The sequence below is a fragment of the Canis lupus genome, chromosome 26 (genome assembly GCF_048164855.1).
Source record: "Canis lupus baileyi chromosome 26, mCanLup2.hap1, whole genome shotgun sequence".
NCBI classification, from domain to species: Eukaryota; Metazoa; Chordata; class Mammalia; order Carnivora; family Canidae; genus Canis; species Canis lupus.
Window position 1 is genome coordinate 35,790,153 of NC_132863.1, and position 26,455 is coordinate 35,816,607.

The 26,455-nt window shown below is 39.5% G+C and overlaps 1 protein-coding gene and 1 pseudogene across 2 annotated transcripts; one reads left to right on the forward strand and one right to left on the reverse strand.

Moving 5' to 3' along the window:
- Window positions 1–2,924: 2,924 nt before the first annotated feature.
- Window positions 2,925–16,759, forward strand: LOC140617896 (uncharacterized). 2 transcript variants are annotated; one of them, XM_072799767.1, is made up of 6 exons: window positions 2,925–2,952; window positions 3,123–3,271; window positions 3,574–3,666; window positions 5,506–5,632; window positions 6,073–6,168; window positions 14,717–16,759. In XM_072799767.1, the coding sequence occupies exons 3-6, from the start codon at window positions 3,634–3,636 to the stop codon at window positions 15,961–15,963; spliced, it is 1,503 nt and encodes a 500-aa protein (XP_072655868.1). In that variant the 5' UTR covers window positions 2,925–2,952; window positions 3,123–3,271; window positions 3,574–3,633; the 3' UTR covers window positions 15,964–16,759. The 2 variants fall into 2 exon arrangements, with proteins under 2 accessions (XP_072655868.1, XP_072655867.1); XM_072799766.1 differs by lacking the exon at window positions 2,925–2,952 and having other exon boundaries at window positions 3,092–3,271.
- A 2,993-nt stretch (window positions 16,760–19,752) lies between these two features.
- On the reverse strand, window positions 19,753–21,121 carry LOC140617897 (large ribosomal subunit protein uL4-like; annotated as a pseudogene).
- Window positions 21,122–26,455: the final 5,334 nt, after the last annotated feature.

Here is a 26,455-nt window from a genome sequence, read left to right on the forward strand (position 1 = left end):
ATTAGTGGACAAGACAGAAAAATTCTACTCCCTCATGAAGTATACATTCTAGTGAGGAAGACAAACCAATCACAAATCTTCTGGGTAGCCAGACAGTTGGGAAATGTGGTTGAATATTTAGCTTGTGACTATGTCATATAATCAGTTAATGCCTATGTTTGACAGGGTAGAGGGAAGTCACTCAATGTGAGCCTAACAGGACCATGTGCTACCCCTTTATGCCAGAGTGGGGAGAAACAGGATGGATTAATTTCCAAAACTGAATTGAACAATATGGTTATGTGGAATTGGCTGTACATTTTCTGGATCCAAGATTCTGATTACTTCTTCTGAGGGATGATGTTCAAGGTTTCGGTTATCTTGTGAAAGTCAGCAATAAAAATTACCTGAAGTATGTATCCCATATACAAGTAGAGGGACTACTGAAAATGCCAGGTCAATGGCCCACGTTCAGTGCAGTTTTGTGAAGTACATGGAACCACAGATTGCTAATGAGGAATAATAGTTTAAATATGTTACATAAGCCACTACGTGTATCATGTATTGTAACATTGGAGAATTTTATCAATGTTAACATCCTGGTTTTGATACTATACTATCATTTTGCAAGAAGCTGACATTGGGAGAACTGGGTACATGGCATCTTTTCCTTTCTTTTCTTTCTTTCTTTCTTTCTTTCTTTCTTTCTTTCTTTCTTTCTTTTTTTTGCATAGTTTTTTTTAAAGATTTTATTTATTTATTCATGAGAGACACACACACACAGAGGCAGAGACACAGGCAGAGGGAGAAGCAGGCTCCATGCAGGGAGCCTAATGCAGAACTCGATCCCATGACCCTGGGATCATGCCCTGAGCCAAAGGCAGACGCTTAACTGCTGAGCCACCTGGGCATCCTGGCATCTCTGTTTCTTACAATGGCATGTGAATCTACAATGATCTTAATAAAAATGTCAATTATTTAAAAAACAAAAAGTCAGATCCAAAAGAAAGTATTTTTCTTTCTTTTTTTTTTTTAAAGATTTTATTTATTTACTCATGAGATAGAGAGAGAGAGAGACACACACACACAGGCAGAGGGAGAGAAGCAGGGAACCTGGTGCAGGACTTGATCCCAGGACCTCGGGATTACAACCTGAGCCAAAGGCAGACACTCAACCAGTGAGCCACCCAGGTGCCCTGAAAGTCTTTTTTCTCTGCAGATTCAGGTTATACCTGCAGAATCACACATGTTTCCACCATGCTTATGATAAAGAAAAAAATGTGAAAGAGACCAATGCCTTCATTTTAAGGAAAACAGAGGTACACCAAAGCTAAGTACCTACCAAAGCCCCTAAAATTTGTTAATATTAACAGCTAATCACAATTTCTGCCTTTCTGTATTTATAACGGAGCATTCTGTGGCAACTGTCAAGCCCTCCAGCCCTGGGTTCAGACAACTTTGGGATATATCCCATCAGGACCACAACTGTCTGGCCATTGATCTTAGAAAAATAATGTTTAAATTTTATAATAATTAAAATGAGAACAATTGTATTAACACTAAAGAGATTTCAAGATACTGAAATAAAATCATTCATGCCAGTACAGCAGGTCGGTGGTGGGAGACTCTTAAAAGAAAGAATGCCTCTTCACTGGCAGGTAAAGTGCCAGACTCCAGAGCTGAAGGCTTCATGTAGCAAGACATAAAAGGTACAGTCCCTGCTCTAGGAACAAAGCCTAGAAAGAGAGAATAATATAAAAAAAAATAAACTCAGAAGCATGGAGTGTGAAAAATGATATGGGTTTGGGGATTGGTGGTTGATGAGCCTGCCAAGTAAGATGGGGCCAGATGCAGATCCTATCCTCAGGATTATGCCCTGGAGGGTCATGCCAGAATGCCTAGTCTTTTAGCATCAGGCAGCTGGGAGGCTGATGCCCAGTGGGGCCCCTCACCACTAGGAGGCCTGGAGCAAATTGCCTCTTTCTCAGAATCCTCCCTTTCTTCATCTCCAAAATAACAGAATAATGTCCGCAGAGGATGACTGTGTCAGTAAATGAGATCATGAGCTTAGAAGTGCTTAGCACCTGCCAGGTTCACAGGATCCCCCAGCAGCCTGCTAAAACAGCCATCATGTGTGTGAAAAATGTCAGCGCCTTTACTTTCTGAATAATGCAACTAGCTCGGCCACAAATGATGGTAAACACCCATATTCATACCTCTCTAATTTCACATCTTCATGTTTAAAACAGGGTCTTCTGAAACCATCAGTCGATTGAGAAATTAAGTTCTCTGATTTCACATATGCTCTTTCCCCTGTTCCTCTGTTTTGCCTCGAGGCAAATGTTCCCCTGTATGAAGGCTAAATGAGAAGCAAAGGAGCAGGGGAGTAGGACTGGTGTCTGGTGCCATCCGCTGGGCCCAGCTGATTGGTGCCTGGGGCATCTCTCCCTGCCTGGGCATCTGTCCTGCTGCAGCATGTGGTCACCCTGGGCTTTGGGCGAGAGCAAGTATCTGCACCTGGCGTGCTCTTTCCTGGCCTCTGGTCCAGACATGCGCACTCTGTGCCTAACTCATCCCAACCCCAGCCCTCTTGCCTCTGGCCCCTGCATCAGTTTTCATTGCTGTTGTAACTAAGTTACACAAACACAGAGCATGATTTAACACAACATAAATCGATTACCTTGCGGTTCTGAAGGATAGAAGTCCGAGATGGGTCTTACAGGGCTAAAATCAAGGTACTGGGAAGACTGTGTTCCTTCTGGAGGCTCTAGGGATGACCTGTTTCCTTACTCTTCCTTAGCTCTTGACCCCTCTTCATCACCTGATGCCCCTGCCTCCTTCTCACAAGGGCCCTTTTGATTATATCAGGTCCACCTGGACATTCTAGGCTATTTTTATACCATTACCCCACTGAAGGCACCTAACTGCTTCTCCTCCTCCCTGCAGCTGCTTCATGTGGGTGAGTGGCATCAGGTGAGATCTCAACTCAAAGATTCAAGTGGGAAGTGCATCACAAGCCCTTCTGTGGTGTCTGTCGTATGACATCATGATTGGGGTACACAGGAGGCATGAATAAAGAGCACTTGGGAGTTTTCAGCCTAAATCTTGACAGACACTCCTGCATTCCCTACTCCTTGTTCCAGCTATTCTTAGGACCAAAATTGCTGAGAGCTCTGCCAGCAGTTACTGGCCTTGATTGGGAAACGAGAAGATTCTGGGCACAATGATCTGGGCTCTATGTAAGTAGGCTCAGATGCTTGCTGCCCATCCTGGGGCTAACCTCTCTGGGAAGGTGAGTTCATGCTCTATTCCACTGGGATGCAGAGGGAGTTTTGTTCAGGGTAGATCTGGGAAGCAGAGCCACACACTTTGGAACATGGGGAGAGGCCACATACACACCAAATCCCAGCTGCTGCAGCATCCATCACGTGTGGGCTCCCTGTAGGGCCCAGGAGAAGAGAGGAACCTGAAGGTCAAGGTTGGGAGGCTGGTGTGTATTCCTGGTTTCCTCTGCGTAGTCGAGGTGGTAGTGATTTGGGGTGAGGATGGAGGTTGGGGTGCCTGGTTTCACATACTTCTGCTCTTACTTTGAAGGTGTGACTTCTCAGGAGTCTGCTTTCTTCTGAGAAGAGGAGGAGGAGGAGACGGAGAAAAATGGCCCTTTCGTTTCTAAAGGTGATATCACAGGTGAATTGTTTACTTCTGATTTCCTTCCTAAAATATGAATTTACAGGGCCTAAAAACATTTTGCTGCCTGGGGCTATAAGGGAGAATCTGTTCCAAGCTTCAATCCTAGCTTCTGGTGGTATTCTGGAAATCTTGGGCATTCTTCAGCTTGTAGACACATCCCTGCAGCCTCTGTCTTTATCTTTACATTGAGATCTCCCTTTGTCTCCTCCCATATCTGTCTCTTGGCCCAAAGTTCCCTCTGTGCATGCATGTCTGCTTCTGAGTCCAAATTTCCTCTCTCGTATTGGATTAAGGCCCACCCTAGTCTCATTTTTAACTTGATTATGTCTGTAAAAACCCTATTTTCAAGTAAGGTCACATTCGGAGGTATTGGGGATTGGGACTTCAATGTAACTTTTTGGGGGTGAACTGTTAGGAAGCTGTAACAGATATAAAAAATTATCATACTGATTTCTTCTGGAAGAGAAGTTTCTATTTGTCTTGTGGCTACTGGCCATTCAACTTTTCAAATCCAATTGATAAATTTGTACCTGCCTTTATTTTTGAGGGATATCTTTGCTGGGTATGGAACTTTAGGTGTGTGACCTCAACTAAATGCTCAGTCTCCCTGTTCTCTCTGGGCACTGGAATAGTCTGGAATCCTACATTTTTACCAAAGAAAGTAGGATTTCTTAGAGACCTCTGAAGCTTCTGTCTCACTCAGTATCCTAAGAGCTATTCTTCTAAATCTGGCCCTGTACAGGCACACTTCCAATGTAAGCCAAGGATCCAAGGGAAATTCCCATACAGGTACTTAGGGCTCCTTCTCTAGCACCCTGCCCTCCCAACCCTAGCTGTGTTGGAAGGAAGCTCCAAACTCTGATATCCTCTCCCTCCACCCAGCAAAACCATTGCTTTGTGTTCTATGTCTCTGCACTGTGGCTCTAGAAATGCCATCAAGGAGAATGCCAGGATAACATGCTTTTCTTCTGTCAAGGGTCACAGCCTTGGATAGGTTGCTTTTCAGTGTGTAAAAACAGTGGCTTGTATATTTATCTAGCCCTTTAGTTCTCTGATGGTGAGAGGACAACTCACAGCAACTACTCTATCATGGCTAGAGCCAAAAGTGTCCTCTCCTTTAAAGTATAACTTAACTTTACCTCATTTTTGCAGGTATTCCTTGATGCCTCAGTTCATATAATCACAATTTTTCTCAACTCACCCTGCATGCATTGAAGAACTGATTGTATTAATTGGGGTCCTCCAAGAGGAGATCTATAGGACTTATTATAAAGACTCCTGTGATTATGAAGGCTGAGAAGTCCCCAGATCTGTGGTTAGCAATCTGGAGACACAGGACCACCAATGGTGTAGTTCTAGCCCAAGTAAGAAAGCTCAAAAACCAAGAAAGACAATGGTGTAAGTTCCAGTCTGAAATCTGGCAGGCTTGAGACTCAAGACTCAGTTTAAGTCTGAAGGCAGGCAAAGACCAATGTTCTAGCCCAACAGCCAGGAGGAGGAGTATCCCCACTGTTCATCTGGGCGGGATTCTGACTTGGAGGTTTCAGTCATATTCCCATGGGTGGAAGCCTCACCATGCTGACTTCTATGCCAAGCATACACACACAAAATGTATTTCTTGAAGTGTTCTTTTTCATGAGGATAAGTAATTTTGCCTCCCCAAACTCTACAAGGATAAAGCAGACTTCTTCCAGTTTCCACTTTCCATTATAGCTTTTGGACACATTCTTACATATCCTCATATACTGTCTGTCTCCCTCAATGCCCAACTTGAAAGATACCTACCAGAGCCACATGGAAGCATGCATACAAATAAAGTATAAATTGTTATTTCAGGAGTCAGTGAAATTAAGAGATGTGGCTGTGATCTTTTCTCCGGACCAGTGGGCTTGTCTGAACCCTGAAGAAAGACAATTGTATAAGGATGTGATGCTGGATAACTGTGATTATCTCGTGTCTTTGGGTAAGGAGATCTTTCTTTGGTAGTTTAAAACTGCCTGTGGTAGAAGTTTTCCTTCTGTATAAATATCTGCAAAACCTCTGAGAATGCTTGATCCCTGAGAATGCTTGACTGAATTTCAACTTGACATTCCTCAGCAAAGGACTGGAGCCATGTGATGCTAGGAAAGGACACTTTCATCGTGTGACAACTCAAGCTTCATATTCTCCATTTTCCAAACCATCACACTTTCTTTAAAAGCCATTCTTCTTAGACTATTGTGTGCCTAAGAGACAGCCGGGGGAATTGCTAAAAATGTAGATGGTCCTTTTAAAAAAAAGAATAAAAATAGTACTTTGGAGGTTGCTAAGAGATTTTTAATGTGGTAATAAGATTATCACCAAAAGTGTGGGTCTAAATTCTGTAATAGACACAGCATAATCAAGGTCATTTATTAATCTTAGGACACTGGACTTATAAGGCAGAAGTGATATCCACTTTGAAGAAAGGGAAGGACATCTGGATGATGGAGAAAGAGGTGATGAGTGCTCCATGCCCAGGTAACTAATCAGCACCAAGCAGGTGGAAGCCAGCACAGCTAAAACCCTAATTTGTCAGAGTAATCTGGACCCCTGAGGTGGTGACAGGAGAGGAGTTCTCCCACGGGCTCCCATCTTCCACGTTCATCATTCTCCCTGTGCTCCTTTTGTTATGCCTCCAGTCTTAGGATCCTAAATGGTGTGTTTAAGTTATCACATGAAGAGACAGAAGTATGAATAGCTGAACTGGTCAAGTAACTCATCAGTGATTGGAATGAATGAATGGCTTAGCTCAAGAAAGTGTCATGAAAAGCCTTTTCTTTTTTCCCCAAGAAAGAGTTCAGGAGAAGGATTTTTTTTCTCTCTCTCTAGATTAAGATAATAAGTAATCAGATGTATCATAACCAGAAAAACAATCAAATTCACCATCTGATGGAGAGTGAGGACACCCCTTTCAGTACAGAAAGTAGAAACTGCCAGAATGCAAGGTCATTTAGGGATTTCAGAGAAGCATGCTTAGGATTTATTTATTTATTTATTTATTTATTTATTTATTTATTTATTTATTTATTTATTTAAAGACTTTATTTAAAGATTTTTTATTTATCTAAAGATTTTTATTTAAAGATTTTATTTATTTAAAGATTTTATTTATTTATTCATGGCAGAGAGAGAGAGAGAGAGAGAGAGAGAGAGAGAAAGAGAAAGAGAAGTAGGCTCCATGCAGGGAACCCACTGTGGGACTCGATCCGGGGTCTCCAGGATCACACCCCAAGCTGAAGGTGGCGCTAAACCGCTGAGCCACAGGGGGCTGCCCCATGCTTAGGCTTTAAAGCATGAAACATGTTTGGGTTTCAAGGTATGATACAGAAGCTCACTAACAGACTTCTGAAAGACAGATGATGAGGATTTGGCTTGGGACATTATTAGATCTAAAGAGTAGACTAAAATCCCAAAATGTATATAAACTGTTGTTGGCATTTTGGGAAGAGAGCATAGAACCCAGGAACAAATTCAAAGCTTTTATAAGCTTGTTTTCCCAAGAATTCCAAATAACAGTGGGCCTTCTTATTTAAAAAAACGTGATGACCTAGCCCAAACTCCTCTCCCACCCCCAAACTAGTTCATCTATCCAGAGCGGTCCTCTCTGAACCCTCTCCTTGATCACTGATGTATTTGTCTTTCTTCTTTATCTTTTCATTCTTTGTGCACTTCTGCAGATTTTTCTTTTTTTTTTTTTAAGATTTTATTTATTCATTCTTTAGACACACACACACACACACACACACACACACACACACACACACAGGCAGAGACACAGGCAGAGGGAGAAGTAGGCTCCATGCGGGAGCCCGATGGTAGCACTCGATCCTGGAGCTCCAGGATCACACCCTGGGCCGAAGGCGGCGCTAAACCACTGAGCCACCCGGGCTGCCCAAATTCTGCATATTTTTCTATCAAGTTGTAGTCCCATTTAGACTTACTACAGTATTATTTCCTACTGTCTCCACTGTGTTGTTTTAGAAAACAAATGTTTGCTTTCTTGGTTTGTTTTTATCACTTCTACACACCACACACACACCCCTATTGAGTAAAATGATTTAGACCATTTATGGCTGGCAATGTGGTGGTGGGAGGGCAGTCAGGTGGAGAACTCAGTCAATTACATTGTTCAGTTTATTTTTATTTTTATTTATTTTTTCATTGTTCAGTTTATAGCCAAAGATCACTGTTGCTATATTTGAGATCTCCCATTATTTTGTATTTCCTTCCTCTGTAGCCCATGATCTCGTTCTTCTCCTTACCCACAGCCAGTCTGCTATATTTCCCAGGCTAAGTATGCACCTATCAGTTATAAGATACACAGTTTCGTGTACAAGTGCATTTCAATTTAAATGGCATGCTGTGAAAAAAATCTCATCTTTCCATTTATCTTTGAGGTCTTTATAAGTTATATATATGTGTATATATATACACGCATGTCTGTTTTCTGTAGTGCAATATAGTGTTTTATAGTATGCATTCATCATATTTAACTCGGGAATCTTTTTCCCTAACAATGGCTAAGTCTCTACAACTCTTTCTGACCATATTTTACCAGATTTATCCCTGAGTATTTAACCTTTCTGATGCTATTGTAAATGGCTTTTTTTTTTTTACCCTTTTAAGCATGGATTTTATTTAAATTATATGATCAAAGAAACTTTCATGCATAACTCAAAGAATCAATAGTCTTAGGCTGATTCTTCTTCCTTATTATTTTTTTTTAAAAGATTTTATTCATTTGGGAGAGGGAGAGGAAACAGCTGAGAGGGGCACCTGGCTGGCTCAGTTGGTGAAGCAGGAGACTCTTGATCTTGGGGTAATGAGTTTGAGCTCCATGTTGGGTATAGAGATTACTTTTTAAAAATATTTTAAAAAGCTAAGAGTGATCTCCTTTTTAAAAAATAATCTACTGGGGCACCCGGGTGGCTCAGTGGTTGAGCATCTGCCTTTGGCTCAGGTCATGATCCCAGGTCCCTGGGATTGAGTTCCCTGCAGGAAGCCTGCTTCTCCCTCTGCCTATGTCTCTGCCCCTCTCTATCATGAACTTAAAGAAAAAAACAGTAAAAATAGATTTTTATCTAGTTTAGATCTTGATTGACTCCACCCATTATACATATGCCTCTCTCCTATCCCCACAACATGCTATGTAATTGTTTCTTGTGATGTTGGTATTCAGTATTTATAAAACTGTGACTGGCTTATAGGACTAGTATCTTTCACAGTTGAGGCAAGTTGTCTTGAACGACTTATAATGTTTCCTGGGGTTCATAACTCCTCCAGCTTTTTTTCAGTTCTTATGTACAGGTCCTCAATCCACCTCCCAAATCTCTGGAAAAGCTTAAAAAAATCCTCTGTTACATTAAATAAATCAGGTGCTCTAACAATTCTTTGTGAGCCTTCTCTCCTGGACTCTCTACTTTGAGATACTTTCTGTTGAATTTCTGCAATTCTTTCAACTCCTCTCCCTCTTCAACATCATTTTATTTTATTTTTTTTAGCAGCTTTATGTCCACCCCTCAAATAACAAAACAACTTTTCCCTCAAAAGATAGCATTTCTTCTCTTGCCACTTTATAAATAAGGACATCACTTCCTTTCCTTTCTATTTATCTCTCCCCGCCCCCAACATTGCCATTCATCAAGCTTATTTTTTACACTATCATCCCTGATAACATTTGCATTCTATATTAATAACCATATTCTTGAAAGATGAAAGCCATAAACAGCATTTACATCATTATGGTTATATAAAAGTTTTCATTGAATACCCAGGTCTTGTGCTATAATTGGATTTCCTTGTCTTTGGCTCCAAAATTTTTATGCATATACTCAGGGAAACACTGAAATGAAGTCTACTTTCTTACAGTATATTTAAGTAGGGTTCACTTTCTTCTACTTTTACCATCTTTTTAAAAAAGATTTTATTTATCTATTCATGAGAGACGTGCAGAGAGAGGCAGAGACATAGGCAGAGGGAGAAGCAGGCTCCCTTCAGGGATCCTGATGCAGAACTCAATCTCAGGACCTTGGGATCACAACCTGAGCCAAAAGCAGACGCTCAACCACTGAGCCACCAGGTGCCCCTACTACTTTTACCATCTATTCAAAATCCTGCAGCATTTTCATTTCTGTTTGGAGGATGCCTTTCTTGTTGTTTTAGTGATTCATTTTTGCCTAGGGTGAGAAACCTGCATTGCCTTTGCTCTTTTGTCAAAAAATCAGTTGTCTATATATTCCTTTATTCCCTATACTCCCTTACTACCCTTCTAATGGCTGTAGAATCTGCAGTTTAGGTCACTTCTTTCATTCTTTTCCTCATTGGTAATGTGGTTTTTTTCTTTCTTTTTTTCTTGATCAGTCTAGTTAGGTTTTTCAATTTTCTTTTAAAAAATATCTAAGTAATCTCTACACTCAATGTGGAGCTCGAACTCATGACCCCAAGATCAAGAGTGGCACACTCCTCTGACTGAGGCAGCCAGGTGTACCTTTTTGTTTTACTGGTTTTTTTGTTTTGTTTGTTTGTTTGTTTTTGTCTGTATTGGATTCTGATTTTTCTATTTCGTTGATTTCTTTATTTTTTTTTAAAGATTTTATTTATTCATGAGAGATGCAGAGAGGCAGAGACCTAGGCACAGGAAGCCCGATGCGGGACTCAATGCTGGACTCGATGCTGGGATTCTGGGATCACACCCTGAGCCGAAGGCAGATGGTCAACCACTGAGCCACCCAGGCGTCCCTCTTCTTTGATTCTTATTATTTCATTTCTTCTGCTTTGGTTTAATTTGTTCTTTTTAAAATTTTCTTAAGGTAGAAGCTGAAGTCTTGATTTGAGACTTTCTTCTGATACAGGCACTTATTGCTATGAATTTTGCCCAAATACTGTGTTAGTGGCATCTCACAATTTCTTATATATTGTCTTCATTTTCCTTCAGTTCAAATACATGTTCATTTCTCTTTTCATTTGTTTGAATAGTTTGAAATATATTATTTAGTTTGAAAGTACTGGCGGATTTTGCTAAGTTCTAATTTAATCCTATTGTAGAGAAAGAACATACTTTGCATAACTTGAATCCTTTTAAGTTTGTTGAAACTTGTTTTTAATGGCTAGAATGTGGTCCAATTTGGGAAATGTTTCCTTATGTACTTGAGATGAGAATATGTTTTCTGTTGCTGAGTGGAAAGTTCCATAAACAGCAATTAGGTATAGTTGGTTGATAGTGTTGTTCAATCCTTGATTTGCTGGAATTTTGCCTACTTCTTTAATCCGTTATTGAGAGAAGGGTGTGAAATCTCCAACAATAATTGTGAGTTTGTCTACTTCTTGATATTCCTTTTGCATCATGTATTTTGAAGCTCTGTAGGTACATACATAAATATTTAAGGTTACTTTACTCTTCACTGACTACTTTATCATGAAATATTTTTATTTCTGGAAATTTTTATTGCTCTGCAATCTGTTTTACTTTTTATTTTTTTAAAACATTTTATTTATTTACTCATAGAGACACACAGAGAGAGGCAGAGACACAGGCAGAGGGAGAAGCAGGCTCCATGCAGGGAGCCTGATGTGGGACTCAATCCCAGGTCTCCAGGATCACGTCCTAGGCTGGAGGCAGCGCTAAACCCACTGAGCCACAAGGGCTGCCCTGCAATCTGTTTTATCTTCTATTAGTATAGCCAGCCACTCAAGCTTTCTTTTGACTAGTAGCATGGTGCACATATTTTCCATTCTTTTCCTTTTAACTTATTTGCATCTTTAAATATTTAAAATGAGTTTCTTTAGAGAATATATAATTTGGTTTTGCTTATCTAATCTTGATAATCTCTACCATTTTAATTAGGATGTTTATACCATAGTTCTCAATGAGGGGGAGGGGAGGATTTTTGTCCCTTCAGGATTTTTGGCAATGTCTGGTACATTTTTGGTGGTCACAACTAGGATGGGTGTATGCTTCTGGCATTTAGGGCATAGAGGCCAGAAATGCTATTAAATATCCTATATGCTCAAGGAAGCCTTACAACAAGAATTATCTGGTATAAATTGTCAGTAATGCCCAGATTGAGAAACCTGGCTTATTGCCATTTACATGTTGTTGTTGTTTTAAATATTTATTTATTTATTTTAGGGAGAGAGATAGGGAGCATGTGGGGGGAGAAGGAGAAGGAGAAAGAATATCTCAAGGAGACTCCCTGCTGAGCCCAGAGCCCAACACAGGTGCTCCATCTCTTGACCCTGAGATCATGACCTGAGCTGAAATCGAGTCGGGTGCTTAACCCACTGAGCCACCCATGCACCCCGACTGCCATTTACATTTAATGTGATTGATATGGTTACATCTGAACATATCTTATTTGTCACATCTGTTCTTTATTCCTCTTTGTCCTCTTTCTTAAATTGAGAAATTTTTGAGAAAAACCTCCTTGCTTGGCTTAGTATCTATGATTTCAAGTTAGTAGTTGCATTAAGGTTTGAGTTTATAGTATTCATCTTTAATATACGATTCTATGTCCATTTATCTCCACCTAGCCTTTATGCTGTTGTGACACATTTTACTTTTATGTCTGTTATAGCCCCGCAGTACACTGTTGTTTCTGTTTAATCAGCCAATACTCTTTTAGAGAGACTTGAGTAATAATTTTAAAAACCTTACATATTTACCATGTAGTTACAATTTCTGATGTTCTTCATTCCCTTTGTGTAGATCTAAATTTCTACCTGGTAGCCTTTTCCTTTAAAATTTTAAAAATTTAAATCTTTTAAATTAACTTGTAGTTCTGCTGGAAATGAATTTTTGGCTTTTGTATTTCTGAAGTTTTTTTCTTGGTCCTCATTTTTTTGAATGGGCATAAGAATTCTGGTTGATAGGGTTTGTTTTTGGCTTTTGGTTGTTTCCTTTTAGGATATTAAAATTTTTGTTCTATATATGGTATATATATTATTTATTTGCTTGAAGTGTTCTTTTTTTTTTTTTAAATTATTTTATTTTATTTATTTATGATAGGCACACAGTGAGAGAGAGAGGCAGAGACATAGGCAGAGGGAGAAGCAGGCTCCATGCACTGGGAGCCCGACGTGGGATTCGATCCCGGGTCTCCAGGATCACGCCCTGGGCCAAAGGCAGGCGCTAAACCACTGCGCCACCCAGGGATCCCTGCTTGAAGTGTTCTTAGTGGAAAATGTGATGTCATTCTTTGTTCAACGTGCAGAATGCCCTATTTATCCTTTCTCAAAAAATAGTTTTGTCTTTTGCTGATTTTGAGCAGTCTGATTATCATGTACCTTGGTGCAATTCTCTCCATGTTTCTTGTGTTTGGATATGTGGGGCTTCTTGGATCTGTGGGTTTATAGTTTTCATTGTGTTTGGAAAGTTTTTGGTCATTATTCCTTTATAATATTTTTCCACCTGGTATTTCCTTCTCCTTTCTCCCAGAGATTCTAGCCGTCTGTGTACTAAGCCATCTGAAGTTTGGTAAATCCTCTTAAACTTTTTTTTTTCTTTTTTCCTCCTCTTGAGGACTTTTATTAATGGGTAGTGCTACTTCTCTTTTAAACCTCCTGTTTCAATTTTTGAGATCTACATTTCATTTCTTCACCCCTTTTTCCTCTGAGTTCTCCAATCAGTATCCCATGTTACTGCTTTGTCTTTGGTTGTGTAACTTTAGTTTTGACTGTATAATTTTGCTATAAATGTGAACTACTGTTTATTTAAACATATCTTCAAGCCAATTATTTCTACTTTGCTCTTTTTAATTACCATTTGATTCTGTCTTTTAATGACATTTATCTTGGAAAATATTATTCATCTATTTTAAACTATTCCTCTGTTTCCATACATTTTCAATCACTTCAAAAGCATTTCAAGATCTAGAATGAGGAAGATAAAAAAAAAACCATTCTAGTTCTTCATCTTATCAATGGTAAAACATTTTGAATTTATTAACCAATATAATACTTCTTATGTTCTATAGAAATGCTCAAAATTAATTTTTTCCTAGCAGTTAACCAATTTTCATTTAGATTTCTTTATTTAAAAAAAGTTAGAACTTAAAACCTCACAGTTTGACAAAAAAGTTAAGTTTGACAGAGTGGCAGTTATCCAAATACCAGAAAATAATGATGTGCTCTTGCAGTATAAAACTTGAATGTGGTATGTGTATATATAAAAAATTGGGACTCCCTCTCATTTTGAAGAATCTATGCCTAGAATATATTTCAAAAAATTAACAAGATGTGTATATATATATACACATATCAATATATATCCCATATCAATTTTACTGATATTTTGTTATATATTATGTGACATGTCATATTGTCATGACATTATCAATTAGTGCCATTAATATCATATGTATATAATATGATATATAGATCAGTAAAATTGATATACCAGATTAATGTTTACTCATAGAAAGACCTCCAATTTTGTTGTTTAAAGGAAAATATGTAAAGTATAATCACTTTTACAAATTGCTATATCTATACAGAGCTATTTTAAGGGATCTTAATGAAAATAAACCTTTGATCCCTGTGTAGAATTTCATGTGATTCTTTTTAGATTTTTTTAAAGATTTTATTTATGAGAGAGAGAGAATGGCAGAGACACAGGTGGAGGGAGAAGCAGGCTCCATGCAAGGAGCCCAATGCGGAACTTGATCCTGGGACCCCAGGATCATGCCCTGAGCCCAAGGCAGATGCCCAACCACTGAACCACCCAGGCATCCCTCTTTTTAGATTCTTTAAGCTTTTCTGTTTGGGTAATTAAATTTTAACTAATTGTTTTTACAGTCACATATAAGTATTTCAAGTTTACAGAAATTTTTCATATGCCACCTGTGATCACTTAAGTTCTTATACTTAGAGAACAAGTGTCTTTTATTCCTCCACCCTCACTTCTGGTCCTACCTCTCTGAAGTCCCCGATCACTGAGATGTTCTCTTACCCTGTAACCCCCTTACTAATGATCTTGATGTTTATTGTAATGTCTGGATTTAATTTAATTTTCCTCCTATTTTCCTAACAGCATGTCAGCCAGCATTGGTGAATTATCATGCCCTTAATGAATCTGAGACTATCATCAGACAAAGCTCTCACCGTGCTAGGTATCAAAGATTGTGTAGTTTTGTACAGCATTATGAATGTGAGGACTGCAGCATGGCTTTCAACCATATCACCCATCTTACCAGACATCAGGGAATTCACAAGATAGAGAAAGCCCCCATACAGGGTCAAAACACAAAGGCCTTCAGGCATTGCTCATCATTTACAGTCTTCCAAAGAATTTATATTCTAGATAAACATTTGGAGTGTAACCAGTGTGGTAAAACCTTTAACAGCACTTCAAAGTTTATTCAACACCAGACTGTGCACAGCAGACTGAAGCCATACAAATGTGGTGTGTGTCAGAAGACCTTCAGGTTTCTCTCTTCCTTTAACACACATCAGAGATTTCATGTTGGCAAGAGACCAAACCTGATTCTCCATCAAAAATCTCACACTCGAAAGAAACTCTTTGCCTGTAAGTCTTGTGGAAGGGCCTTTGACAGTTTCTCAGAAAAAGTGCAACACCAAAAGATTCATGTTAGAAAGAAATATTACACATGTAATTATTGTAAAAAGGACTTCAGACCATACTCAAAATTTATCTTACATCAAAGAGTTCACACTGGAGAGAGACCCTACAAATGTAATGATTGTGATAAATCCTACAAAAGCAGTTCAAATCTTAAAAAACATCAGAAAATTCATACTGGAGAGAAGCCCTTTTCATGTGATGAATGTAAAAAGACCTTTACCCAGCTCATAGATCTTCAACGTCATCAACACATCCATACTGGAGAGAAACATTACATATGCAGCAATTGTAAAAAGACCTTTGTTCGTTTCTCAGATCTAACTCAACATCGAAGAACTCATACTGGAGAGAGGCCATACCAGTGTAATGTTTGTGAAAAAACCTTTAAATATTACTCAAATGTTACTAAACATCAGAAAATTCATTCTGAAGAGAGGCCCTTTACATGTAATGAATGCCAAAAGACCTTTCGCTATTGCTCAGACCTTAATCGACATAAAAACATTCATACAAAAGAGAAACTTTATAAATGTGATGAATGTCAGAAGGTATTTAACAATAACTCCAATCTTAATAAACACAAGAAAATCCATACTGGAGAGAAACCTTTTGTATGTAATCAGTGTAGAAAAGCTTTTAGCTTAAACTCAAAACTTATTCGACATCAGAAAACTCATGATAAAAATAAACCCTAAAAATGCAGAAAGGCATTTAAAAAGCACTTACCTTTGGGTTCAATTCCTAATTCTAGCAAAAGGGATCAAAGATTTTTAGTCAAAGCCCAATTGTGTGTGAAACATTTGAGAACTAGAAATATGTATGTAGTGAAGAAACCGGGAGATGTGATTAGAAATGTATTTTATATATTGTATTGACTTGATTCTTTGAGCAAAAAATGACTAAACGTATTCAACCGAAACTTGAAATTGGATAAGGCTGTTCCTAGCATGAGAAGTAGGCTAAGAGGTGGAGGGAAAAGAACACTCATTTTGTCTGTTCATCTGTTTTCACTGGATGAATAAAAAGCATATTTTCAATGGAGGCAGCTCTCTAAAGATATAAACTTTTGTAGGGAGATGATGCAACCCTAATCCAAGCATAAATAAGGAAAGCAAAAGCCTTCTCTTTGGAATTGAACTATCAGAAAAGAAGAAATTTTGCCATGGACAGTGGAAAAACAAAATGCTGATCACGATCAGAGAAGCTAAAAGATAGGGTTAAGAGGGTAGACACGAGAGGTCTAAAGGTTACTGGTTGTGGGGGGTGATGGCTTTTGCCATTAGTCTGAATGGACAGAACTCTAGAACACCCAGCTTCCCTGAATAGTTAGCACCATCCTTAGATGTATCTAGAGAACCACAAGGAGATGGACAAATTGCACCAATTATAGTTAGATTCAGGACACAGAGAATCTATTGTAGGATTATTTGAAATATGTGGATTTCCTGTATGCTTTAATGAATAAATGCTAAGTCTCCTACTATATGCTAACACTGGTGTGTAATGTTGAATCCATTCAGGCCTTGGGTCTGAAATCTCTACTTCTTTGAATCTTCCCACCACCATTGGTGGCAACTTCGCCCTGTTCAGCCAAGTAGGATAGGCGGGGTCTAACAAGTTTGTTTAAAGTCTGGCCCCTATCCACAGAAAGTGATGGGAAAACAACATTCAATTTCTTCTGTGGGGGTCATTCTTATCTCTCTCTGCTTTACCAGATATTACAGTAGCTGCCACAGAGCTAAATTGTTGTGATCCCCAGATGTGGCCCCTCCATGTCTTATTCCTTATGTATTAATCTCTAAGAAAATGACATATATATATATATGGCTTACCAAAAGGACCATTGCAAATAAGACCCCTTATAGTTTTATAGGTTAAGTTATATATAAGCTGAAAATATGTTATATATATGTTACATATATATTATATGCACCTGAATTAAGTTTTAAAATGAAAACAGTAGAAACATTATAAATACAACTACAGAAATAGAAATGGTTATTTGGGATAAAGAGAAAAAAGTTGTGTACCAGACTCCTTACTCTTGATTTTGGTTCTTAAAATTCTAGGTTAGAGTTACTTTTTTTTTTTTTTTTCAAATCCCAACTTCTGGTAAGTTTTTATTTTTTTATTTTTTTAAATAAATTTATTTTTTATTGGTGTTCAATTTACCAACATACAGAATAACACCCAGTGCTCTGCTCGTCCCGTCAAGTGCCCCCCTCAGTGCCCGTCACCCATTCACCCCCACCCCCTGCCCTCCTTCCCTTCCACCACCCCTATTTCGTTTCCCAGAGTTAGGAGTCTTTATGTTCTGTCTCCCTTTCTGATATTTCCCACACATTTCTTCTCTCTTCCCTTCTATTCCCTTTCACTATTATTTATATTCCCCAAATGAATGAGAACATACACTGTTTGTCCTTCTCCGATTGACTTACTTCACTCAGCATAATACCCTCCGGTTCCATCCACGTTGAAGCAAATGGTGGGTATTTGTCGTTTCTAATGGCTGAGTAATATCCCATTGTATACATAGACCACATCTTCTTTATCCATTCATCTTTCGATGGACACCGAGGCTCCTTCCACAGTTTGGCTATTGTGGACATTGCTGCTAGAAACATCGGGGTGCAGGTGTCCCGGCATTTCATTGCATCTGTATCTTTGGGGTAAATCCCCAACAGTGCAATTGCTGGGTCGTAGGGCAGGTCTATTTTTAACTCTTTGAGGAACCTCCACTCAGTTTTCCAGAGTGGCTGCACCAGTTCACATTCCCACCAACAGTGTAAGAGGGTTCCCCTTTCTCCGCATCCTCTCCAACATTTGCTGTTTCCTGCCTTGTTAATTTTCCCCATTCTCACTGGTGTGAGGTGGTATCTCATTGTGGTTTTGATTTGTATTTTCCTGACGGCAAGTGATGCAGAGCATTTTCTCATATGCATGTTGGCCATGTCTATGTCTTCCTCTGTGAGATTTCTGTTCATGTCTTTTGCCCATTTTATGATTGGATTGTTTGTTTCTTTGGTGTTGAGTTTAATAAGTTCTTTATAGATCTTGGAAACTAGCCCTTTATCTGATATGTCATTTGCAAATATCTTCTTCCATTCTGTAGGTTGTCTTTTAGTTTTGTTGACTGTATCCTTTGCTGTGCAAAAGCTTCTTATCCTGGTGAAGTCCCAATAGTTCATTTTTGCTTTTGTTTCTTTTGCCTTCATGGATGTATCTTGCAAGAAGTTACTGTGGCCGAGTTCAAAAAGGGTGTTGCCTGTGTTCTCCTCTAGGATTTTGATGGAATCTTGTCTCACATTTAGATCTTTCATCCACTTTGAATTTATCTTTGTGTATGGTGAAAGAGAGTGGTCTAGTTTCATTCTTCGGCATGTGGATGTCCAATTTTCCCAGCACCATTTATTGAAGAGACTGTCTTTCTTCCAATGGATAGTCTTTCCTCCTTTATCGAATATTAGTTGACCATAAAGTTCAGGGTCCACTTCTGGGTTCTCTATTCTGTTCCATTGATCTAGGTTAGAGTTAAAATTAAACAGGAATTATTTCATGTGTTTCAAATCTATTAAGATTTCCAACATGGTTCCTATCAGGGTCAAATTACTAATTCTAAAGTCTGTATTGCAAGAAAAAAGAAAGAAGCTTAAAAGATCAGACTAGCACAGCTGGTTCTGAAAAGTCTAGTACTCCAAATTTGTCATTACTAGACTCAATAGAAACCTAGATCTCAATAAAAAATTAACATATACTCTTTAGATTTTTTTTTAACTTTTTAAAAAATTTTGAGAGACAGTGAGAGAAAGCAGGGGGAGAGAGAGAGGCAGACTCCCACTGAGAAGGGAGCCCAATGTGGGGTTCAATCCCAGGGCCCCAGGATCATGACCTGAGCTGAAGGCAGATGCCCAATCGATTGAGCCACCCATGTGCTCCTATACTCTTTAGATCTGTTGCCATGTTTCCTGGGGGCCACCACTAATTATAAGCCATAATTCTCATATTTTTTATGAAAAAATAAAAGGTTAGCCATTATGCAAAAGTTAGCCCATTCTAGACATAAAGTTTCAGCACGAATTTGCTTTCTGTTTATTTCCAACTGGATTTTAATATCAAAACCACATAAGACATTTACATCGTTTAAGCAAGTAACTGGAGTTGATAGGATAAGGGAGAGATGTTAAAAATGCTTATATTTAAACTTAAAATGTCGTCTGAACACTAGTGTATACAACTAATTTTTTTTTTGCTTTTAATCATTAAATTTATATTGAGGTTTCACTGTCACACATTTGAGGATATAATCTATGTTTGTGGGTTGACTTGGGTTTAAGTTTTAACCCTCGTGAGCAGGAGACACCCCATTCTGTGTTTCTAAAAAATATTTTCTATGATCTCACACCCTGCTACCTGCAAACGTGACTTTATTATTTATTTATTTATTTATTTATTTATTTATTTATTTATTTATTTATTATTTTCTCACTGTCTTTGATCAGGTCTTTATTTAAAATTAGCTGTCCAAAATAATTTGACTTTTATGGAATAAACAAATATAAGTTTTTAGGCAGCAGGCTTCTTCTCTTCTGTGGTGGGTTTCTTTTCTGCAGGTTTCTTGTCAGCTGCTGGTTTCTTGGTAGCTGCAGCCTTTTTTCCTACCAAAGTTTTCTTTGGCTTTTTCACACCAACAGCCTTCTTTCTTTTCTTCCCTACCATGGGCTTCTTGCCTGGAACCCCCCTCTCATCTGATTTGGCTTCTAAGGCCGCTGCTGCCTTATCCATCTGGAGTTTGTGATTCTTGGGGTTCTGGTGCATGGTCTTTGCATATGGGTTTAGCTTCAACATGATTCTTAGGTTCTTCAGTGGATTCTTCTTCAGGACTCTATGATGAATCTTCTTGTGTGATGCTCGGAGGGCTCTTTGGATGTTTGGGCTTTTCAAGATTCTCCTAAGGTCTGTATTAAGCATCTTATGCATGGGAAGGTTGTAGTTACTCTTGAGGGAGGCAGCCTTATGCCAAGTGCCATACAGATCATCTAACTTGCAGAAAGCACTTTCAGTCTAAATGCAGAAACGTCCCAAATGCCCACAAGGAGCAAGTTTCAGAATGTTCAGTTTGCTTACATTAAGTAAAGTAATTCCAGGGATGTTTCTGAAGGCCTTGATGATACCATTGTCTTCATTTTAGATGATGCAGGGTCCCCTATGCTGGATACGATGACGGTTTCTCATTTTGCCCTTGCCAGCTTTCATTCACTGAGAGGCATAGACCTTTTTGATATCATTCCAGGCTTTAAGTTTCTTAAGAAGCAAAACAGCCTCCTTGGTCTTTTTGTAGCCTTCAACTTTATCTTCAACCACCAAAGGAAGTTCAGGAACTTCCTCAATACGATGACCTTTAGACATGACCAGTGCTGGTAAGCCTGAGGCAGCCAGGGCAGAGCAGATGGCATATCGCTTTTGTGTTGTGTTCACTCTGCGGTGCCAATGGTGCCAGGTTTTGGCTGGTGCAAACATGCAGCCTCCATGACACATATTTCCAAAAGCACCCTGGCCGGAACAGTGAGTCCCACCGCCGCGAACTCTGGGAATTCGAGCCAGGGCTCTGACATTACCCCAAGACTCAGCACTGGTTTGATGACCTGCTAATTCACTGACAGCATATGGCTGTCTGTTGTTTTTGCTCAAGTTGGTGTGAACAAAGTTCATGATATTGGGTCAAATGGGAGCTTTAAACACAGTAGGCAAAGTAACATTTTTGCCAGATGATTCCCCCTTTCTGGAGTACACAGATATCAACGGACACGCACATGCCATCGCGGGGAGAGGAGAGGGCCATGCTCCTCTCAACCCGGCGGCTCCTATAGGAAAAGCTGACCTTATTTAGAAATAGAACCTTTGCAGGTATAACCAAGATGAGGTCAAAACCCAATCAATGATGTCCTCATGAGAGTAAACACAAAATAATTGCTATTGGATGAATGTTCAACTCTATTAAAGATTAAATTATCTCTTTGAAGACAATTCAACTTCTATAGAATGCAAAATTGGAGAGGTGCACAGCATACCGTAATCCGTGCACACCATACAAACAATGTTGGATATTTGCATGAAATCAGTGGCTCCTTGTTAGATGATTTGGGGAGGTTCTAAAACAATATAAGAGTTACTAAAGTAGATTACAGTATCATGAGCTACAAAAACATCAACATAATTCCCTCAAAGACAGGAAATCTGCCACCTACTAAGCCTGTCTCTACTATATATACATTCTGAGGAAATGACTGCAGGATGGGCCTGTGGCTTAACCGGTAGAACTAAATCCTCCATGAGGTAGACTCAGGCCCAAACTCCAACTATCTCCTGACCATTATGTAAGTCCATGCTCTGACATGGTGGTATTTGGGAACTCAAAAAATTAGCATTATACTGGAGCCAATATCTAATTACCCTTGGAGGTCTGAGTATTACCCCTTCTTCAGGGCACAGTCATGGTGGTAAATGACCACAGCTCCCTCTGGGAAGGCCCGGAGGAGGAAGACTCACTCTGTGCTCCTATGGGTTTGTTGCACGGCCATTATGTGAAGGTTCTTCTTGAAGCTACTTTGGGCCTAGGACTTGACTTAGGTCTGGGAACTGAGGACGGTGCCATGAATTTCTACTACACTCATTAGGTTTCTGTCCGAGAGACCCAGACATTTTTCATTTACAGATCAAGCTATACCTTAGAAAGCTGCCCTTTCTAGGGTCTCCATGATCAATTAGCCATCACCAGCAGGCCAAAATCCTCTGATTACCCACTCTACCCTAAGGCATGAGGCATGTTATGATCACTGTCCACTGTGTCTCCAAGGGTTAGGGTGCTGACCCTGGCCTCTATCACTCGAGGATCCTATTATTTCTGTTCTGAGAATCTGTTTCCTGGGGCCACTTCTGGCACCAAATATGGAATCAGTCCTGTTGGGAAGCAGTGCACTCAAAAGGAATGAAAACGGGATGGAGAGATTCCTTACAAGTCTGCCACCTACTAAGGTGCCTACTAAGGTGGCACACACAAGTGTGGGCGGGGCTGGGGGAAACTGACAAGGATAGTGGAGTACTTAGGGCTATAATAATTGGAGGAAGCCTCCACTGTCCCTACATCGAAGAGGACAGGGGAGTATGATGACTTTGTAGTGTGTCAAGATGGCTTGGCTGAGCTATATTCCCAGAATTCCTTTCCTTGTACATTTCCAGTGAGGCCTTGTGTGGAATTTGGAGGGTGGAGGTAAAGTAGTTATCACAGTCCATTCGGGCTGCTGTGACAAAATGTCACAGACTTGGTAGTTTACAAGCCACAGAAATTTATGTCCAAGTTCTGGAGGCCAAGAAGTCCAAGATGAAGGCTTTTCTGGTAAGGGCTCTCTTCCTGAATCATAGCTGGGGCCTTCCCACTGTGTCCTTATGTGTCCCACTGTGTCCCACATCACTTCCCAAAGGCCATATCTCTTAATCACCTGTGGATGTGAAGATTCAGCATATACATGGGGGGGGGGCAATGTATTCATATCATAGCAGCTGTCATTTTGTTTTTATGCTCAGAAAGGCTTCTGTAGCTCATGTATGTTGTTTCTTATCTTCTCTCCTTGCTGGTATGGGTCAGTAGTCTGGCCTGCAGCTGCTCTATCTTCTCCTGTACACTCCTTCCTCAGGCTACCAGGTCATTTCTCTCACCTTTAGTGCAACTTTTTTTTTTTTAATTTCTTTTTATTGGAGTTCAATTTGCCAACATAGAGCATAACACCCAGTTAGTGCAACTTCTTGAAAGAGTTGTTTGTATTGCTCCCAGTGTGTCTCCTCCCATTGTTCTTGAAACCGCTTGATTTGTACTGTGGTTATCATGGAAGCCAGCCTCTAAGGTCGTCCCAGCAATCTCTACCTCCTGGTATCCTGCCCTTGTGTGGTCCTCTCCCACATGATATCAAGGTGGGTCTGTGTGATCAATACAATATGGGGATTGTGATAGCACTTCCACAGCCAGGCTAAAGGGGAATTGTGGCTTCCATCTTGCTCTCTCTGGGGTTACTCACTCTGGGGACTGCCAGTTGTCATCTGGTGAGGCTACTAAAGAAGCTCTGCGAAGAGGTCAAGTGACAAAGAATGGAGGCCTCCTGCTAACAGCCATGCGAGGGAGCCATGGTGGAAGTGGACCCTTCAGCCCCAGTCAAGACTGGAAATGACTGCAGCCTTGATCAACATCTTGATTGCTAACTCATGAAAGACCCTGAGCCAGAACCACCTCTGTTGCTTCCAGATTTCTAAACTATAGAAACTCTGTGAGATAGTAAATGTTGGTTGCTGTCTTTAGGTTGCTAAGTTTCAGGGTAATTTGTTACATAGCAATAGATAACTAATACATTACCGTACGTTGTGGGTGGAAGCACTAACCCCCAGCACCTCAGGATATGAACTTATTTGAAAGAAAGGGTTTTTGCAGCTTAGTTAAGATAAATTCATACTGGAGTAGAGTGGGAGTGGGCCCCCATCCAATTCGACTAGTATCTTTACAAAAGGGAAATTTGGACACAGATAGGCAAATAGGGAGAATGCCATATGAAGACCTGGTGATGCTTTCACGAGTCATAGAACTACCCAAAGGCAAGAGAGAGGCCTGGGACACATTCTTCCCGAGACCCTTCAGAAGGGAGCACCGACTGCCAATCCCTTGTCCCCAGACTTCTAGCCTTCAGGATTTTCTGTTGTTCTAAAGCACCCAGTTTGTGGTACTTGTTATGGCAGCCTAGAAAACAAATATATCCTCTTTGTAGTATCTCCCTCCCCTTTTTTTCCCCTTTGGCTTTGATTTTCTCTTTATTGAATTTGGCTTTGATTTTTACGTGTCTTGAAATTTTATTTTGATGTGCCTTGTGGTTTTGTTTCTGTACTGCTTGGGGTTCACTGAATTTCTTGGGTTTCTGGATTTACTGGTTCTATCAGATTTTAAAAACATTCTTCCCAACACATAGCTTTTATATCTGTATAATATTAAATATAAACAATAAAGAAAAACAATACAATAATGGACAGAATCCTGCATTGCCATGGAACCCAAAGTAAGTGGACAAGCTGAAGGTATAACTGGACAATTAATATGCAGACATTGGAAATTTAGAAAATTTCTGAAACACAGAAAGCAAAACAGTACTAAAACTGAGGAAAAAAATATAGACAACTTAAGTGCAATTAAAAAAAATTCCACCAATAAAGAATACAGTTTTTGTTTTGTTTTGTTAAGTAGGCTCCATGCCCAGCATAGAGCCCAAACTCATGACCCTGAGATTAAGACCCATGCTGAGATCAAGAGTCAGACGCTTAACCAACTGAGCCACCCAAGCACTCCAAGAATATAGTTTTAAAGCGAAAGATAATAAAGTCCATTCTCAGTAGCAACCGAGGCTTTGAAGTAACTATGAGTAAGTTTCACAGGAAAAGTTTCAAGAAAAAAGAGCAACACACACACACATACACACATGTACATGTACACATATATAAATATTCATATGTGTAATACATGTATATACATATGTAGGTGTATACACATGCCAATATGACACTTGGATAAACTGGCTTCATCTTCCCTGGGGCAGAATGCACAATGTAGCAGAGAGGCATAGGGGAAAAAATCCCACTCATGGAAACGAGGATTTGAAAGAAGAACATCTCCTACTAAACAGCAAACCTCCCTCACTGCATATACACATTTAATATAATTCTAATTGGCATTACAGAGGTCTTTTTTTCTCAGAATTTGGAAAGCAAATTCTAAAGAACACTTCTATGAACATGTTTACTAGTAAAAGGAAAGAAAGAAAAACCCTGTCTGTTGACATAATTAAACCACTGATAGAATAGGGGTGAGTGGGTACTAGAGAACATCAACACCAGGGAGACCAACTCTTTCTGGACTCAAACACCATCAACATTCTCTTTACTACTCAAATCTGCTTATCCCTGCTTTTTTTTTTTTTTTTTTCCTACTGCAATTGCTCTTTTCTTGACGTGGCTGCAGGAAGCTTCAGGATCACCTATTAGCTGTCCTATGTCTTTCTCTCATCACAAAGATCCCAAGAAGGGCTTTCATGAGCTTGGCTTTATCAAATAAATGCTTACCTGTGGCATTCCCACTATGGGGCCTGGAGCATGGAGTACAACAGTTAGTCCTCTTAGTTGGCATCTCTGCAGATGGAGGAATCAGAGTCTGTTACTAAAAGGCTATGGAGTCTGGGAAGACAAAACCAACCTGTCTAATCTGAGCATTGAAAACACTGTAAGTTGAGAGATTGTAAATTAAGTATTGTAGGAACAATTGTACTGATTTGGAACGAAATAAGATTAGATCTTCACACCTCATCACATGTACTGTCAAGGAACAATGTGGAGAAGACTTGACTAATTTCACTTAAATCATGTTTCATTATTTTATTTTTATTTTTAAAGATTTTATTTATTTATTCACAAGAGACACAAAGAGAGAGGCAGAGACATGGGCAGAGGGAGAAACGGGCTCCCCACAGGGACTCAGGCTCCCCATATGGGACTCGATTCCAGGACTCTGGGATCATCTGAACCGAAGGCAGGTGTTCAACTACTGAGCCACCCAGGTGCCCCTGTTCCATTATTTTGAAAGGGAGACATACTTGGCATAAAGTCTGAATTGTTGAACATTTTTACAGCTCATACTGAATGTTTCACCACACTGATTAAACACACTCTATTTCTCTCCTGTATGAGTTCTCTGATGTAATAAGGACTGATACAGGGCAGAAAAATGTCTCATATTAACTGCATTTATAAGATTTTGCTCCTCTGTGCATTTTTATAGGGTTTTAGCATTCTGTAAATTACATGATTTGTTGTTCTGTTGGTCATTGCTTCTTTGAAATTCATCCCTTAGGAGTTTTCTGATGTAAAAGAAAGTCTGACTTGTGGCAAAATGTTCTCTTGCATGTATTACATTTGTAGAGTTTCTCCCTTGCATGTATTTTCTGATGTTGAGTGAGAGTCCACAGCTGACAGTAGGGTTTTCCATGTTCCCTCCATTTACAGGGCTTCTTTCCAGTGTGAATACTCTGTTGTACTCTGTAGGATGACTTGTGGCAGGAGGATTGCCCACATTTGTTATGTCCATATAGTTTCTCCCCAGTATGA

Excerpts from the sequence above, each read along its gene's own strand:
- LOC140617896 (XM_072799767.1), top strand. The coding sequence starts at position 3,634 with ATGGCCCTTTCGTTTCTAAAGGTGATATCACAG. Across the intron at positions 3,667-5,505 it reads TTCTAAAGGTGATATCACAG|GAGTCAGTGAAATTAAGAGA; the intron begins GTGAATTGTTTA and ends TTGTTATTTCAG. Across the intron at positions 5,633-6,072 it reads TGATTATCTCGTGTCTTTGG|GACACTGGACTTATAAGGCA; the intron begins GTAAGGAGATCT and ends TATTAATCTTAG.